The sequence below is a fragment of the Coccidioides posadasii genome, chromosome 3 (assembly GCF_018416015.2).
Source record: "Coccidioides posadasii str. Silveira chromosome 3, complete sequence".
Taxonomy (NCBI): Eukaryota; Fungi; Ascomycota; class Eurotiomycetes; order Onygenales; family Onygenaceae; genus Coccidioides; species Coccidioides posadasii.
In genome coordinates, this window is record NC_089409.1 from 3,133,912 (window position 1) to 3,152,109 (window position 18,198).

Below are 18,198 nucleotides of genomic sequence, written 5' to 3' on the forward strand. Positions count from 1 at the left end.
AACGGACGACAAGGGAGCCCTGCGACTTTGTGCCATGATTCCCTGCGCTCTCGACGCCGGCAGAGTCTCTAGTCAGCTTGGCGGTTCCATAAGTGTGTTTGCCAGGCCGCGCCAAGAGCGGCGAGAAACAACAATGCTGAGTCCCCATTTGCTGGAACGGCGGTGCTAAACCCTATTGCTGGAATGAGTTTGGCCCCAGCGAGCTTTTTGTCAGGAGTCCTGCCAGCCTGGTCAGCGGGCACGAAGGTTTTGGTAACTCTCACTTTTGCAAAAAGGTCCTTTTCTTTTTACTCAGGAAAAAAGAGAAAAAAAAAAAGGGAACCAAAAAAAAGGAGGGGGGAACGTGGTGGGTGCCTCGCCTTGGCCCAGCATGCCACCCCGTTCACTCCAAGCTCCAAAAGAGAACTGCACCCATTTTTGCGCTTCTTTTTTACGCAAAGCTCTTTTTTTTTTTTTTTCTTTTTTTTTTTTTTGGGCCAACTTCTTTTTGCAGCATGTTCGAAAGTTTTGATTCCAAAAAATCATACTCGGTCGCTAATTCTTCCGTCTGATTTGCCAACCAAAAAATGAATGAAAGCCATCTGTTCGATCGCCCAACTCAATCCGGGGGGAGCTGGGGATGATACATCTGGATGGATGTACTCCGTACTCCGTACGGTGCATCCTTCTTTCAGGACCCTTTTGATTCGATCCTCCGTTCCCTCACGGCTTGCAAGTTATTGTGCCCAAGGAGTTCACAATTCTCACTCAAAGGACAAGTCTTCCTGTCCTCCATACTGTGTGTGCATCGAACCTGTTGGACACCCTGTTCCCTGTGTCCGTGTGACTCGAGATGCAGGGAGCGGCCTCCATCATCGGTAGCACACCCAACGAGAAGAACACCACATCTGCCTAAAGAGTCAGATGGTTCTCGCTGTTGGATGATCTTTTACTTGAATGCTCAGTCATATTTTCTGGCCCAAACCGACGCCTGGGGACCTTCCTCTTCAGAGCAAGTATGGAGTATAGACCTCTTGAAATGCGATGCCTGTCGATGACGGCTGTCGAAGTACCTATGACTTCGCTGCGAAGTAATTGCAGACCCAAGAACCAAACTTGGTTGAACAAGGCGGAATCTTCTACCGTTTCTTTGTTCAATGCGACTCCGCGGAGACGACTGGACTTCAGCAGCCAATCCGGTTCAAATACAAGCTTATCCCGTCTGGATACCGCATGTTGAAAGCGTCGTTAGCCATACCTCTTGCGATTATTCAACTTGACGATGTGCTGAAAATGCCGAACCTCGCCAAAACATCAACCCAGCCTTCAGGCTGGGATAAAACCGTCCTTTTGCAGCGGGTCGAGTGCCCCGTGCCTCGGTTCTTGTAGTCTGTTCCACAGATTCATTCCTCTGAGGATGAATCTTGAGTGCAACCGGGCCAGATTTCAACGATTATCCGTCTTCAAACACCAGGAGAGCGTGTTGCGTTTCTTGGTCTTGCCCTACAGACTCAGCACAGAGGGCCAGACTGGAGCGCCAGGGCCGAATTTATGGTCAAAGTGGATCTTGTCCCACACTGACGGGCCGTAGTCGAAGGCAAGGGCTTCTCCACGGCAATCTCCCTACGACATGAACCAGCGTCATCGTCATAATTGGTATTCCTCATACTAATTATATGTTCTTAACGCATATCATGCCAAAAATTCCAGAGCTGATCGACTTTCCTGTTGAAACATCCCCCCACCCTCCCAATCTTGTTTCCATCAAGTCTTTTCACCTAGAACTTCCCCCTTGATGGCAAGTTCACACCGCATCTAAGCAACCATTTTCTATTACCGCCCTTGGTAGGCTAGCCTATTACTTTTTTTTCTTTTTTTAATATACAGTATCCCTTGTGTTGGGTCGAATTGTGATCCGAACTGGGTCTAGTAACTGGGGCTTTCTATGTATATTTCGTACGGAGGAACGGTATTTCGGCCCCGTCCGACTGACCTTTGTACACACTCATGATCGTTTCGCTATGTCTGGCTAAATCAAACAATTTGGAGGCAGCTATCCATATCTATACCAGAAAGTGGGAAAAAGAAATCATTGAGCAGCTCGGGCAATACTTCTGATTCGGATATTTAAATGAATATTTCTCGCAAGCCTGGCCGTTACACCGTCTACCCAGGTTTGATAGCGGCTCGCCTGTGTCACAAACCTGTTCGAAGTAAACATTTGGACCAAAAACGGCGGCTTCGAACGGCGAGGCGTTCGGCGACCAGCTGGTGCTTATGCGTCTTTCCAGACCGCTAGTGGGGGAGCTTCATGTACGACTCGAGTCGTACACAGGTCTTATCTCACCACCTTCCAGGTCACACAGTTGATAAGCTGCTTTGTTTTTTCCCGGTTTTAACTCAGACACGGGGGCTGTGTTCGGTGCTACGGGAAAGATGTTTGTTATTAATCAATGTAGCTTTCGTTCAACTCAAATCTTCCCGCTCAGCCGTGTTATGCAAGACCTTTTCTAGAAGTACGGCATATACACGCCCCCCGTTTTCGGTAGCTCTTCAGTTTTCACAATCTTGGTAGGGCTGACCAAGTGCTTCAAGCTATGGAAAGCTGCCTACAGCTGAATGCGACTAGGAAGAAATCACATGTGACACTGTACCTTGGGCAGGTTGAGAGTTTGTTCTGTCCGCAAGCAGCAGTTGGGAAGTTACTCAATACTTCATCACATTGGCCACATTGCTAACCCTGTGCGGGCCCTGCGCTCTTACGTTTTAGATTCTAGAACGAGCTGCTTGAAACCTTGTTGTTTGCAATCCCAAATTCTTCAGCTAACGTGCGGGCGAGTGCTCAGAGCTTCGCCGCAGGGACGCCGGCTACTCTCTGTGTATTGGTGAGATCTACGGAGTACATCCTCAGCCTATTGACGTGCAGTCAAAGTGTTGAATGCTTGCCATACTTCTTTAACGTTTGACGGACTTCTACCAAATTAAATAGGCCGTCCCTTTTTTTTTTTCTTTTTTTTTCTCTTTTTTTTCCTAATTACCGCGTACTCCGTACTCATATGCCTATCGTTGTAAGCATTTTTGGCATTGGCTGCAATGGAAATCCCACAGTTCTTGCCGTCCTTGTCCCAACGATTCATCTCCCGCTTTTCTTCTGCGTTTTATCAACAACCTCGGTCCATTGAGACTTGACCCCTTTATTACTCAGGACTTTATCCACCGTTCGGCGGTGGTCACCCTGAACCAAGACCTCCATGGATCCCTTAGCAGCTCCAACTGCTTGAGTCACGCTTGTGCTACTTGCACACTTCTTTTGTAACTCGTCGCTCAACGTCTGAGGAGAAACGCCGAATGTCTCCAGGCCCATAATTCTTGTCACCACCTTCGCGCCGCTCCGGCGCTCAATCACCACGGAAACTTTGGGAATGGCTCCAGCTTTGGGTTTCACGTCCTTTAGGCTCTGACCAGGCTTCAGAAGCGCATGGTATGGTGCGCAAAGAGATGTGTCGTCGAGCAATCTCTTGAGCAAAGCATCCCGCAAGACGGTGCCGCGTGCTTGTATGGCCAGGTCGCTTGGGGAATTGGAAGAGAAGATCTTGTTGCTGATAAAAGGATTAAGGTTGATGACGCGTGGATTTGAGGGAGAAATTATGGGCGGGTCTTGCGTGGAAAGGTAGTCACTCAGGCGTTTTGATACATCGGTTGCAGAATAGTAATTGTTCAGATCGGTATTGGCAAGAGGTGGGAATAGGTCCGGTATGAGCTTGCCGCTGGGTCGATAAAGGGTTTTGACATCAAACGACTGTCCAGAGGGTGCTTCTACGGGCGCTTTAGAGGCTGATTTGCTCTCTGGCCCTGATTTCCGTGGGAGCCTGTATGGCTCAAACATAGCCACCCTTCTATCCTCAAAATCAACATCCAGGATTATAGTTTCCCCTCCACTGCGATCTTTGGACTTGACCAGTTGCTCCTTGTCGAGATACTTCACAAACTTCTTAACATTTTTCCAGGAAGACTTTTTGATCTGGTAGAATTGGGCTTGCTGTGGGGTATATATCGGTAGGAATGGGGTTATGAGATTCGAAATCAAGAAGGATGGTTGAATCGGAAAAGATAAGCCATGGTGCTGTTGGGATGGATTCTTTTCTTTCTGGTTGTAGAGGGCATAAAGGAAAGCTCTGAAGAGTACCTCGTCGATTTCTATTCAGTGTTAGCCTCGAATTTGATGCCTGTAGTAGTAAAGAAGAGAACAGTATCAGCTCCATTCACCTTTGGTGGTCGGTTCCCTTTCGGGTTCGTGAGACCCCTCTGCTTCAGCTGCCTTTTCGTCCTCCAGTGACACGCCTCCATCTATTGCTTCTTGGACAATGGCCTCGTCGTCCTCTTTTTCCAACTGTAGTTCATCCACTGCCTTGTGCAAGCCTTCAGGAACGCCAAGCCAGCCGTCAATGTTCTCGGGGGCGGGCTGACCACCCTGCCCTGTCAAGCTCCAGGCCCATAGCTCATCTCCTTGCCATTGTACACCTCTGACAGCATGTCCCTTGACTCCTTGGACTTTGTCCAGTGCAGAGACATCAATCTCGCACACACCAACAAAGGTTGGTACACTTGGCTTCTTTATGTCAGCCACTGCAACCACTGCATTCTTGGTCGCCCCCCCAGGGAAAGGTGGGCCGTTTGCTAACCCCGGAATCATAAGATCTGCCCCGCCATACAGTTTATCCATCACTAAGGATTGGGTATGTAATAACGGAACAATGCCGGGGTTGTGCCATAATGTATAAACGGTGGGGTAGATGCGGCCATCAGTGCCGGGGCCTTGCTCGAGTCGAAACCATAACACTCTTTCGTCACCTCCGGGATGCGTGCCAACGTAGATTGTTCCCTGGACCGACTGTAGATTCGGCCCTGCAGTGGTAGTAAATCGGGCGGATTGGGTATTCTCTGGAAGCAGGGCGTTGCGGACGGTAGCTATAGTCGTACCACTCGTTTGGCCCTCTGAATTTCCGTTGTCTTCGCTCGTGGTAGGAGGGGTCACGGGGATCAGTCCTTTGTACTGCTGGATGATCTGATCGGCGATCTTGCGTCGGTCTGATGAACGGAGAGGAGCAAGCGTTTTGATCTATGCTCGCTGACTCAGTAAGAGGTCTGGGAAACTCAAGGCAAGCTGCCAAAACAGAGCTTGCAGCAGCGGCGGGGACAGATGAAGCTTACCGCTGGCTTTTTCTTGAACATCTTGACGAAGCTGTCTCCAAGAAGGGTAGATGTAGGGCAAGAAGGATCAGGAGGACAAAGATGATTGATTTGGGCCCCCGACTTTGTGTTTATAGCCCATGGGTGTTTCCGATAGCTGACGCTGATATTTAAATATTTATTTTCTCCACGCCTTGAGTGCGGGGCTGCAGCACCAAAATTTCCCATGTCGTCACAGTCAGCACTCCATACAGCTACTAGTTGGTTATATTTAATAACACCAAGCAGTTAACACATCCTCCACGGGAACACTGAAGAGTGCAATGACTATCTTATGCTTGAAAATCAGTGTTCGTTAAGTTACATTACCTTTTTTCTCTCAAAAAAAATAAATATAAATATATAAATAATAGAAATATCTGTTTTGCAGGAAACTTCATGATATGAAGAGCCCTCATGGCAGAAAGCTGAGTATCGTTTAACTAGGAGGCCTCCGATAGACTGAGAGCCCGGCCCGACCGCGACGAAACGAGGCCATGGCAAGCAGACAGGTCCGGAGCCGAGGTGCAACCGGCAGCTCTCTGCTTGATGCTTATACATGAAGTTCTGTGGAAAGACCAACCCTCCGCTGGGAGAAGGATCATTCCCTCAGATGGCCAATTCCCAAGGCTCTGCCAGGCGCTCTCGGAGTCGTATCTTTCCCTGCCAGCTGGGCTTCTGTGGAACAAGAGCCTCATGTATATATTCCGCAGTCCATGATGCACAATCTCAAGGGAACCGTATGCTAAGCTTCTATCGTTCACAATGCATTTCTTACAAGTTGTCTCTCTTTTCGTTGTGTCCTATATTCTTTCAGCTGGTGCGGCGCCGTTAATGAAGTGCAAGCCATCGAGGCCGTCCTGCCCTCAAAATGTTCCTCTTCTCGAGGCAGAACAGTTGTATGTTGACGACCCGGCTGGATATCGGAGTCCCTTTTGGAATTTCGGCGCCAGTGATGAAGTGAGGATGGGTGGGACGCCAGGTTATAATCCGGATTCGACGCGTTGGAATCAGGCGACCAATTCCCCTTCGCAAGCGGGACCACAGCCAAACAATTCTGCTTTCCACGCCCCGGAATATTATAGCGGAGCTAATCGTGATCAGATCTTGAGTTTGAAAACGTATCCCTGGAATACTGTCGGCCGAGTATCATTCAAACGCTTTAAAGGCGATAAAGGGGGATGGTGCACGGGCACGCTAGTTGGAAGGGATCTTATACTCACAGCTAGTCATTGCTTCCCATGGGGATACGGCGATGATAGATGGATGCGATTCTCGCCGGGTTTTGCAAATGACACGGAACCGTACGGTGGTTCTTACGTCTCCCGTTGTCGTGGGGTGAAAAATACTTTCAACGTGACCGGAATCGACTATGTTGTGTGCCATCTTTGCCAACCTCTAGGAGAAAAGGTGGGTTGGATGGGGACAAGATGGTGGAAAGACGAGTCCGTTTATATGGGTAGATCATGGTCGAGCAGTGGCTACCCAGTAGACTCCTATAATGGCCAAGCGCAGATGTTTATTCCTAGTCTAAATTTCTTCGAAATCGAATACCATGCTGACCTTGGAGTGGAACTCGAATCCCTGACCTTCGCATCTGCAGGTTGGTCTGGAGGACCCACGTGGGGTTACCTGCATGGACAGCCAACCATTGTGGGCGTGTGCAGCGGAGCAGAAAGGGACTGTAGCGAGCGGGTTGGAGGCTGCCTTAGTAGCGACACAGAAGACTATCACGATGTATCAGCGGGTGGGAAGCTCATGACTGATCTTGTTCTCTACGCAATGCACCAATGGCGATCTGGTTGATACTGGAAAGTATCCCGATGTCGAGCCCCTATTCGCTCAAATGAAAACTTTCTATCCTCAAAATTCTCTCCGTGAGGATCTTTCTGAGTAAAGTGCTGTAATCGAACTCCGGTGGAGAAGAGCCTCTAGCCTCAGGGAGTTCCAATAGGGAAGTAGTGAAGCCCTGGTCTCCTCCTTGGGGAAATTGAGCAAACGAACAAAAATAATAATAATAATAATAATAATAATAATAATAATAATAATAATAATAATAATAATAATAATAATAAAGAGGGCAAAACCGCTTCAATATCTTCCAAAATCCTGAGAAAACTTTGAAGAACAAAAATTTCCTTGCACACTGCAGGCTGATGCCAAGATATAACGTGCCTGCGGTCCATGCTGATGACAAGTTGGCCTTTTTCTGAGTCTCATCTTCGCTTTTGAGAACTCCATGTCCAGCTCAAACAAGGAAATTGAATACATAGGACATTGTGGGTTTTCCCGTAGTCCCCACAACGCTTGGCCCGTCCAGGTTGGCGACAGTTCGCTGAAATGGAGCGGCTGGTTCTCCGCAATCCGTAATTTGAAATGACGAGCTTCGTTCACCGGCTAAAAACAAGGTCAGAAACAGGTTGGGGCAGAACAGCTGCCTATACCTCCAGTAGAGATAATATGTCGGGAGTACGGAGTACTCATTAAGGGCATTTGAAAATCCGAGAATAAAATAATAGCTGAAGTGGGGTGCGAACGCGATATGACATAGAAATATGTATCGCCCGCGGCATGAAAGGGGTACATAGAAAAGCGAGCACTCCGTACGGAGGTGCTCGGCAAGGGCAATTTGTGGCTCGAAGCTTGGAAGCCACCGCATCACCTAGTTAGCTACCTTCTGCGCACGGTGGATGCCGGCTGATATCACAATGCATCATCTTCACCAACGTTCGCCAGAGCAGATAGTCACTATGTATGGAGTAGTGTGCTCATCCACCTTTACCATGTAATTATTAGCCCCCTCACTGCTTCTGTAACCAGACGGGCGAGCCAGAGATACGATTGCGAGCCGCCAAGCTGTTTTGTTCTGTCTCTCCCGGTGCGTCGTCCGTGACTCGGCTGTGGCTCAGTCCAGACCGGGGGCTGGGGAAAGCGTGCTTCCAAATTCGGTTTAGCGCCAGCTGGATTGAAATCGAACCTGAGAGCCCTTTTATTTGATGATAATTCATATTGTCGAAACATCACGACAACGCTTCGGTTTTGTCTGGCCTGTCGTGGTAGTGGTGTCTTTCGTCTCAGACCTGGATAACCCGTCTATTAGGGTCTCTTGGGTCGAGCTATTGCTATTACTGCGATAGACGCTATTCAGCACGGCGGCCGAGGCCGCAGCGTGGCCGCGAAATCTCAACTGTTATCACTCGCGCTATCAAAACTCCCATCCACACTCTTACAGTCGCGTTTTTCCGTCTCAGCGTCGTGTCTGCCGGTCATAAAACCGAATCATCTATATAGACTTTTCCTGTTCTTCGCTCTAGCTGTTTCTCCCAGCGTGCTTGTCGTGAACAGTTCTCCGACAAGTCCACACCGACTCTTCTTCGGAAGACGTTTCGAGTTTTGCGCTTTGCCTCCATCTACAATCATTCATTTTCCTTGTCTCGAGGGGAGAATGCCGCCTGTGAACGTATCCGCCTCTCCAAAATTTGCAGGCTGCGAGCCGTTTATTGTTGATAGCGATATGGGAAGTCTGGACGAGGAGGGCGATCTCCGCTGCTTTGACCCTTCTGTGCTGGAGGTTTCAGGACCCAATACTGTCCATGACTTCGAGGATCTCTTTATTCGCCCATCTAGTTCCGCACAGATGTCCGACGCAATGTCGTGCATGTCGGATTTGACTTCAAAGGCAACTACCCATCGTCATCCGCCTGCCGCCGAATCTAGATTGTCGCCGTCAGACTCTCGGTCAGAATCCCCTGGAGAATCGAGTAACGGATCCTCAGCGAATTCACCGCTTGGCCATACTCGAAACCTCTCCTTGTTTTCCAACCCCTCGGAAGCCTTCAGCCCCGGAAGCGTCGGAACTGATCAGTTTCTACCGACGTGGCCAAACTCTCACGATTACTCGCTTGCCGAAGAAAGGTTTGTCGCACAAGATGGGAGGTCACTGTCGGTCAAAGAAGAATACGCTACTGAAACAGATATTGAAATGAGTAACAAAGCGATGGATTCTGCATTTGATTTTGAAAGTGCTGCGAGCAGCCCTAGCCCTTTGGCATCGCGAGCCGCTTCGGAGAAGCGGAATACTGACTTGTCCAAAGAGGCTCTCAATACTTCAAACCTGGCTAAGGTGGAAAGTAGCCAGAATCCGTCTGTGAGTACTGCCCTATCTCGCGAGTTTCGTACCGATTTTGCTAACAATCTGCAGTACCCAGTGCAAAACGTGTCTCCACTAATCTTCCAGCGTACCGCTGATTTATATTCTACCTTCCCCAAGTCGACAAATGGGCTTAAATTTTGGAATAACACCTCTTCTCCTGATCTCGATGGAGGACTGGGCGGCATCGCCATGAACGGCACATCACCGTTACATGCCACTCTCGCGCCCAGCCTAAATTTCAAGTCATATCCGTCGCCCTTCGAATCCACGCCGTATCACCCCGCCGTAGTCTTCCCCATGAGTGACGCAAATGCCATGTTTCATCCGTCGTTTGGTTTCGAGAATTATATTCCACCACGCCTGATAGTTCATCCTACTGCCCTAAAGTCCCGTGTTGAGACCCAAATACCGATCAAACTGACCTTGTATCCCATGCCTTCTGGGGTGAAGAAACTGCGTCTTCCAACTTACACAATATCGAAGCCAAAGTTCTTTGCGAAGCCTGACACACCACGCTCACCCGATGTCTTCGAGTTGAGCGTCAGTCTTGTCTGCACAAGTGCAATGCAGGACAAGAAAAAACGGGAAAGAGCTTTTGCCAGAGCACGCGGTGAACAATTGCCCTCTCAATCATCCATGAGAGAAGATGGCTTAGAAGACTCCCAAGAAGAAGATAACACCCCCCTCAAGGGGGGTGAGGTAAAGATTTGTGCTGGCTGTATTCAGAGAGAACGCAAAAGAGCCTCACGAAAGAAGCAGAAAAAGCCAGAGGAGGATGAGCTATTTCAGAAAGAGGAAGACAAGCGAGTGATCGTATTTAATACAACCGAGATGAAAGATTGGGTGGACCCTCCTAGAATAACTTCATCGAGTGGCGCTGAGGCATCTACCCCTCCGGCCCCTCTTGGATCTATGCAAGTGGAATTGCCCATGCGAATTGCTTGCTATTGCCGACATCAAGGGGAAAAGATGGGATTTCAGTAAGTCAAATGCAAGTTTCGATGGGTGGGCATTGCTAAACACCAATTCAGGGTGATTTTTACCATCAAAGACTATCTAGGCAACCTTATCGCTCAAGAAATGACGAACTCCATAATGATCACCGATGACCATAAGACCCATACACCTTCGAACCAAACTTCCGCGAGTTCTACTCCACCGGAGAACCCAGTTGCAAATGCCAGACCTTTCCCATCAAACGCGCCTGTTGATATGGGAAAGCAATTCATCCACCAGGCGCCCTTCAAATTATCTCACTCTGCCACAGATCTACAGGCCCTGCGCAAGCAACAGCATCCCTTAACTCCTGGTAATTTTAGCCAGTCACAAAGCCCGTCTGGAACGGGTGGTGTCGCCGCTCCGCGTGGCGTTTCGCGGCAGGCTCCCTCAAGGGACTTGCCTGGCCCTTTGGCAAAGCGAAGAAAACAAAATAGCCCTGGCAAAATCCCCAGCGGTCTTGCTATGACCAAAGTCGAGTCCGCTTCAAATTCAGCAACCCAAAAACCCAAGCAGGCCGCTACCGGGCCGTCTTCACAAGCCACTCCACCTCAAATGGAACAACCTTTTGTTATGCCTTCTTCTATGGTAACTCAGTTTGGAAATGGCCCGCCAACACCGATCACCACCGATTCAAACTTTTTCAGCCCTAGAGATAGACCTCAAACGCTTGAAAATCTTCCTCAACAGTCGCTTCTGTCTGCACCTAGTTCAGCTCACCCAAGTCGTCCCGGTACTCCTGGAAGCTCTTCTCGAAACGCAGCAGCAGAACAAGTAGTTAATGGTGCCTCTAATCTTACTCAAACGCCCATTTGGAATATTCCGCCAAACTTGCCTCAGCAAATGCCCCCCATGATCCATAAGCTTGTTCCCGCAGAAGGTTCAACTACAGGAGGTAGCGAAGTGACGTTGTTGGGCAGTGGTTTCTATCCTGGAATGGAGGTTGTCTTTGGAGACACTTTAGCTACAACTACTACATTCTGGGGAGACAAGTGTTTGAATTGCCTCACGCCACCAGCTTTACAACCTGGGACCGTGCCGGTTGTGTTCAAGCATGAGCATCCACGTTTTGGCCAGGTTCAACAAACGCCGCCAATTATACCAAAGCAGCAGACCTTCTTCCGCTATGTTGACGATCGAGAACTACAAATGTACCGCGTCGCTTTGGGTATTTTGGGTCAAAAACTTAGAAACCCCGCAGATGCCTATAGAACCGCCCAGCAGATTATGGGAGGAGACCCGAATACTTTGTGGAATATTCAGAATGGTTTCCAGAGTGGACAACAAAGAGGTGGCAGCAACAACTGTAACATGACAGAACTAGATGCAAAAATGCTTGTATACCTTGAGTTCATGGATCTTGACGATACACCGGGTGCACCAAAGTTCAATATGCGATCACCAGCTGGACAAACCCTTTTGCACTTTGCTGCTTCGTTGGGATTGACGCGATTTGCCGCGGGGCTCCTTGCAAGAGGCGCCAATCCAGACGTTCAAGATAACAACGGAAATACGCCTTTACATCTGGCAGCAATCAGCGGACATACTCACATTGTTCATCGTTTGCGGCTTTCCGGTGCCAATGTTGCTGCACGGAACCTGCGCGATTTTACATCAGCGGACCTTGCATCCTCATTGGAGGTACATCAGGCTGTTCTTATCCCTTCACGACACTACCGGTCAAGAAGTGTGGGCTCGACTCCATCATTGCGCCGCCGGCTCAGCTCTGGCTCTCTTAATGACTTTTGGGAATCTGCTTCTTCTGACGAAGCGGGTGAAATCTCTACAGATCTCTCGGAATCATCCGATGACGCCGTTGAGAGTAACAATGATAATGCAGATTCGCCGTTTTACCAATCTGTTTCCAGACGGCAAAGCGCGGTTCTTCAGAATCAACCTGGATATTTTATGGCTGGCCCTAGTGAGAGTGTCCTTCAAACTTCAGAAGCTGTGGCTGCTGGTGAAACCGAAGGGAATGTAGCTGGAAGGGGCTTTTCACCGCCGGCCGCACTGGTTGCCTGGCGTGATCAGCTTGCCACTCAAATCAACCAGTTTCAGCAAAGCGTGAACCGAGCTTTCCCGAATTTGCCAGCGTTGCCTCCCATGCCTACATTGCCTGGTTTACCAGATTATCAAGCCTATCCTATGATACAGCGCATTAGTTCTCTTGTTCCCCACCGACCAGCCACATCATGGTCTACAAATTTAATGAAAGATGGCTGGGATCGGTTGACAGGCAATTCGTCTCCACCCGCGTATGATGAATTATACCCGGTCAAGGAAGCCAGTGAAGATCAGGAGGTTAAGAAATCGTCCATGGTTGAAGCTGCACTTGATGCCGCTGTTGATCAGCATTTCGAAGCGCAGCTTAAAGCTTCCTCATCATCATCATCTTCTTCTTCCACAGCCACAGAGGTTAAAGAAGACATTGGTGATGTACGTATTGGACGCAAAGCCATATCACGACAGCAGCAGGAGCAACTGCGAAAGGCTCACGCCTTGAAAATGAAACGCATTCGCAGTGACAGGAATCTATTTTTCATTTGGGTAAGTGCAGTGATACCTGCATATGTCTCGTTGTAGCCTAATACTAATCATTAAACAGATCCCCCTTTTGATCATTGTTATTTTTGCCATGCTGCAGAACATTTTCCCGAGTTTCTGGCAAGGTGCTTCGCAGGGATACCATTTCTTGAAGACCCGCTACGCTACGGGCCGGGTGGAAGCTATCCCTACGTAACTTTACTTCAACTTCTTCTCAAATATTCCTACAGCGTCTTTCTTTCAAAGCGTAATTATTTTCCTTTTTTGTTTTCATTCATTCGGGTCAGACGGGACTTATTGGAAGGCCATGTGTTGAGTCCGGTTTACGACTAATGTTCATGCGTTCAAAACTCCTTTGAAGCTTGTAAATTCATCATAGCGGGGGACCCCTGAGTTCTTTATATTATTTTCTTAATACATTAAAATAAGAGGGAATTTTGAACAAGTGAAGATGAGAACGGCATGGTACTTTGTAGCTTGGTTAATTGCTCCGGAATGCCAAGAAGCCGCCCTACGACTTAGCGGCGAGTCTCCGCGGTGCGCCCAAACCAAGCAGCCGTTGTGAGATTCAAGCATGCTGTGGATCAGACCACTCCATTTTGACCATTGAATGACTCGGGAGATTATACTATGGTCATTCTATATCCATCATTATCCCGGTCGTCATGGACGCCACCCCTCGCCCGAATTCTAGCAACGTAACTGGTCAGGCTCATCTCCCCCAGCTCAAACCTCCCATCACGCTCACATGTGTTGGCTATAGTTGAATACACGGATCCCTCCAACCTATTCCCCTTAGTAGAGCCTCTATTGCTAGAGGTTCGGCAGCTACGAAATCTTCATTGGAAGTCCCCCACTCGGCCTCTTCGGTCCATTGGATGTCTACAAATCGACTTTGTCCCAGCCCAAACCCCCGAAGAATGGAAGCGACTCAGCGATGGCACCAGTGGCGCAGCTACACATCGGCGACACCAAATACCGGGCCTACGTCGAACACCTTACTTGAAAATCTACTTGCTACGCTGCGATGATAACGAGACCTACAAGGCAACGTCGAGGAAGCTTGTGCGGGAGTGGGTCAAAGCAAAGGGCAGCGGCTCCCAGGATAACCATGATGCCTGTGAATGGCTGGTTATACATGTTGTTGAGGCCAATGGATCTCGTGCTGAAGTCCCTGAGAAGCCGGGTCCTATGGCAAAGTGGCCCGGACGCAGTTCGACCTCCGTTCTTGAGAAGCTTAAGGCAGATTTCAATGGGTCTTCGAAAAGCGCAATAGACCGTGTTGTTCAACTGAAAATACCTACGCCCGATGCCAATAAACGACTACCAGAAGTATCTGTACAATTGGAAGATCTTGTTACCAAATTGAAATCTTCCATATTGACGTCGTTTGACCTTCGGGTGGCGCAATATGAGGAAGACATTAGAGAGAAGGATTCGCAAAGGAGCCTACCCGGTTGGAACTTTTGCACATTCTTCATACTCAAAGAAGGCTTAGCACTGGGGTTTGAGAATGTTGGACTGTACGAAGATGCGCTGGTCGGCTACGATGAACTTTCTGCTGGTCTTGATGCCGCGCTTCGAGATCAGATGTCTGGCGCAGGGGATCAACATGGAGGAACACTTCTTGCATACAGCGAGGAGATGAAGTCCCGCGCTGAAGCTGCTCTTTCTTCGGGTGTTGCAGGTCCTGAAAACACATCTGCAGACCGTGGCGAGGACCCCGAAGCTGATGAAACACCATCAAAGCATAGCACATTTTCAGACCCTGTTGAGCTAGACCCAGAAGATTTTCCTTGCAATCCACACAAAAGGCCATATCGTGATATGATTGTAGCCAACAACATCTCCGTGTTTGATTTCCGCGCCTACATATTTTCAAGACAGATGCAGCTACTCTTGAAAGCTGCTGAGGTCCCATCATCAGCGAAGACAAGCCTCTCTGGGCAGCAAGGAACTAAATCCAAGGAGACGCATGATTTGACTCTTCTCGCAGAGATATGTGATCGTGCCAGCGAATTTGTTACTCTTGCCTCGCGGATATTGCGCAGAGATTTAGCGAACGCGGTATCACAACTTGAAAAAAAGTACGATGAGAATGCCGTAGCAGAGGTTGTCGACAATCTTGTATACTCATGGTCATATGCTGCCGTGTCTCAAGTTCTTGTCCAAACTTCTGTTGGCGCTTTGGACGTTCCACGTGTGTCGATCAGAACCAGTAAAGATCTGGCAGACGCATCAATTCTCACCTCTTTTGGTGGCGAATCACGGGATGGGGTGCCTCAGCGTTCGAGTTCGCTGATTACCGCGCCTACGAGCCATATGAACTCGCCGAGACCTGACTCCCCCCATTCATTTGGATTTAATCCTAGTTCGCCCGCGAAGAGGTCATTGACTGCTCTGATTGAGAATGAAGCTACAATAAAGAGGGCCGGTGCAATTGAATTGGCGTCGGCAAGAGGTGACTTATGTATCCTTGCAAGACGTATTCTCGAAACTCTGGGCCGCAAGAGAGGATGGGACCAACGCTGGCACGACTTATCTCTACTCTTTGACGAAGACGACACTCAGGCTACGACATTTATTGAAGTTTCCCTGAATAACCAGGATACCGCATCGAGAGACCAGCCTGCTACAGCACAAAAACCCCCTCCCCTGCTGGCAGGTATAGAGACACCAATACTTCAGGAAGCGTTGAAGTCTGTCGACCAGTTTAATTTATATTACGAGAAACTTACCGATGAAATATTTCGCCATCATGTTGCTGCAACCAGAATCAAATCGGCTGAAAGCGCCATGGCGGATATGGCTCTATGGAAATATCGACAAGAAGATTACGCAACAGCTGCTTCGTATTTCAACCACCTAGCTAGTTTTTACGGGGATAACAATTGGGAAGCCCTAGAAGGGGTGATGCTTGAGTTGTATGCACGATGTCTGAAGAAATTGGGTCGGAAAGAAGATTTCGTTCGTACATCGTTTAAATTGCTAGGAAAGTATACCGGAACGATTATATCGAAATCTAAACCGGAAAATAAACGTGAAAAAGTTGGCCTACCCGCAGAGTCTAAGGTTCCTGAATATATGAGTGAGCTCTTTGAGGCGTCTCGCGCTCTTCCGAAAAATTACGCCCTCCGGCTACGAGATTTCTTTGCCACTCCTACGATAGACCCACGGATTATCCATTTTGATGATAAGGATGGCTTTCAGCTACAAGTGTCGTTAAGATTACTTCTTGCAGAAAACATCACAATCGATTGCGTGAAAGTGCGACTGGTTAATAGTTCCGACATTAAAATGAACGAATTATGGTTGGAAACCCCAGGCCAAGTTGTCGTCAGAGAATCAACCACCAAAGTCTTGCTTGAGACCCCTGTAAGTGATATCTATTAAACAACCCAGCCTGGTATAGGAAGATTGATCTGACAAATATATTCAGACGACAGCTCAAGGCGAATACTTCGTTGACCGCATTGAATTGCGCGTGGGGAATATTATTTTCGCACATGGTGCGAGTACTGAAGACTCTCCTTCTCCTACGTACAAAGAACTTTCCAACAGAGAGTCCGCAGACGAGAATATTCGGACGTCTATTATTTGTTATCCGCGAGCGGCTGGGATCGAGGCAAAAATCTCCCATCCATCTGTCATCGACTTGGGTGGTCGCAGGTCAATAGAAATCAATCTAACCAGCGGATCCAATAGGATTAACAATGGCGTCATTCGACTAAAGCCCGCAACGGCTGGCCTGAGGCTCCTTGTTTCGGAGATGGAAATTGTAAACGGCTTCATAAAATTACGCCAGAATGCTACGTCGGGGCATATTGAGTTCTCCGAATTCGGCCCCGACGCTTCTACCACACTGGGCATACCATACACAGTGGAAGGAAGCCAGAGCACCTTGATTATCCGTTTAGAAATCGAGTATCAGACCGACAACGGAAAATTTCTATATTTAACGACGAAATCGGTTTTGACCACTCTGCCGGTGAGCGTCAATGTCCAAGATGTATTCATGCACGATGCCCTCTTTTCAAGGTTTACGATAAGTCCGGCGATGATGATACCCCTCAAAGTGTTTGACTGCCGAATGCCGGGCACCCAGTCATTTTCTGTTCAGTCTAGTATGCTGCCGGGAGAGATATTCGACGTATTCCCCAAACAACCTGCGTCCTTACTTTATAAGATCAAACCTGAAGGAAAGAGCAAAGAACGTGGCTCACGTGCACTTCGACTAACTGTTGATTTCAGTTGTCTGAACGAGGAGTGCCTTGCGACCCTCGAAGATCAATTCAAAAAAGATCTGGAGAAAAGTCCGTTTTCGCACCTTCGTTGCCTCCTGTTGCCGCATCTTCTAGGAGCCTTTAGTTCTCAATGGACAGCAAATTCTCTGGAAAAAATAGGGCTGCTACGAGAAGTCGACGTGTTCCCTTACGAACGAATGCAATGGCAAGCGGTCACTCGAACGCTTGGCCGAGGGTTAGAACAACAGGTCACAGAATGGCTGACCCTCTGGCACAAGGTGAGAACGCGCAACAGCAGGGCAAACTTTGCAATCTTGAAAACATAACCTAACGTGGAACTGCAGCAACGTCAAGTCTTACCTCTTCAAGATAGACCCCCCCCCCAAACCCTTAGACAAATTGTTATTCCAGTGGATATGCCAGAGATCCAAGTAGTCCACACCGCAGAGCTTGTACTGCACAATATCTCTCCCAGCCAACCTCACGCGGCAGTGGGAGAGGCTATCCGTGCGGAGCTGATCCTGCGACATACGCGCCGATGGTGCCCTGAAGATGTGCGGGAGCCCCAGGCAGTGTTGGAATTCATGTACGAGATCATCACTAATACAGATATCTGGCTTGTGGGCGGCCGGCGACGCGGGAATTTTACCGCCTCCGAAGGACAAACACGGTCGTTTCCGCTCATGCTAATACCCCAAGTACCCGGTCATCTAATTCTTCCCAGTGTGGAAGTTAAGACCTTCGTTGCACAGCAATCGCAGGCCGACCCTCTAGCACTTCCCCAGCGGCGACCAATCTCTTCGGAGGTTGATTATCGCAGTCATGGGATGACGATACTCGTGACGCCGAATCTGAGCAAGACAACGGTCAGTGTAGACATGGTTGGGCCGTCGGGGAGTGGCGCCTGGTTAATAGACTCTGAGAAGCGGGTCGTTCCGGCAAGCTGAGCTAAATATATCCATTTGATCCAGGGAAATGGCTTGAGAAATGTTGCTATGAGATTTTTGGAGGATGCTAAGTTGGGCTTGCCCGGCTCGCAACCATGGGCTCCAG

The 18,198-nt window shown here is 48.8% G+C and overlaps 4 protein-coding genes across 4 annotated transcripts; 3 read left to right on the top strand and 1 right to left on the bottom strand.

Moving 5' to 3' along the window:
* Positions 1 to 2,809: 2,809 nt before the first annotated feature.
* Positions 2,810 to 5,324, bottom strand: D8B26_005942 (uncharacterized protein). The gene is made up of 3 exons (XM_003070038.2): positions 5,191 to 5,324; positions 4,246 to 5,098; positions 2,810 to 4,176 (listed from the first exon to the last, which is right to left on the bottom strand). The coding sequence occupies exons 1-3, from the start codon at positions 5,209 to 5,211 to the stop codon at positions 3,113 to 3,115; spliced, it is 1,938 nt and encodes a 645-aa protein (XP_003070084.2). The 5' UTR covers positions 5,212 to 5,324; the 3' UTR covers positions 2,810 to 3,112.
* Positions 5,325 to 5,756: 432 nt separating this feature from the next.
* Positions 5,757 to 7,043, top strand: D8B26_005943 (uncharacterized protein). The gene has a single exon (XM_003070037.2). The coding sequence runs from the start codon at positions 5,974 to 5,976 to the stop codon at positions 7,012 to 7,014; it is 1,041 nt and encodes a 346-aa protein (XP_003070083.1). The 5' UTR covers positions 5,757 to 5,973; the 3' UTR covers positions 7,015 to 7,043.
* A 1,581-nt stretch (positions 7,044 to 8,624) lies between these two features.
* On the top strand, positions 8,625 to 13,335 carry D8B26_005944 (uncharacterized protein). The gene is made up of 4 exons (XM_066125043.1): positions 8,625 to 9,355; positions 9,410 to 10,341; positions 10,393 to 12,904; positions 12,963 to 13,335. Exons 1-4 carry the CDS (start codon positions 8,654 to 8,656, stop codon positions 13,095 to 13,097), a joined length of 4,281 nt encoding a protein of 1,426 aa, XP_065981124.1. The 5' UTR covers positions 8,625 to 8,653; the 3' UTR covers positions 13,098 to 13,335.
* Positions 13,336 to 13,515: 180 nt separating this feature from the next.
* On the top strand, positions 13,516 to 18,092 carry D8B26_005945 (uncharacterized protein; the record flags this gene model as incomplete). The annotated part of the gene is made up of 4 exons (XM_003070035.2): positions 13,516 to 13,606; positions 13,665 to 16,276; positions 16,341 to 17,423; positions 17,490 to 18,092. The coding sequence occupies exons 1-4, from the start codon at positions 13,567 to 13,569 to the stop codon at positions 18,090 to 18,092; spliced, it is 4,338 nt and encodes a 1,445-aa protein (XP_003070081.2). The 5' UTR covers positions 13,516 to 13,566.
* Positions 18,093 to 18,198: the final 106 nt, after the last annotated feature.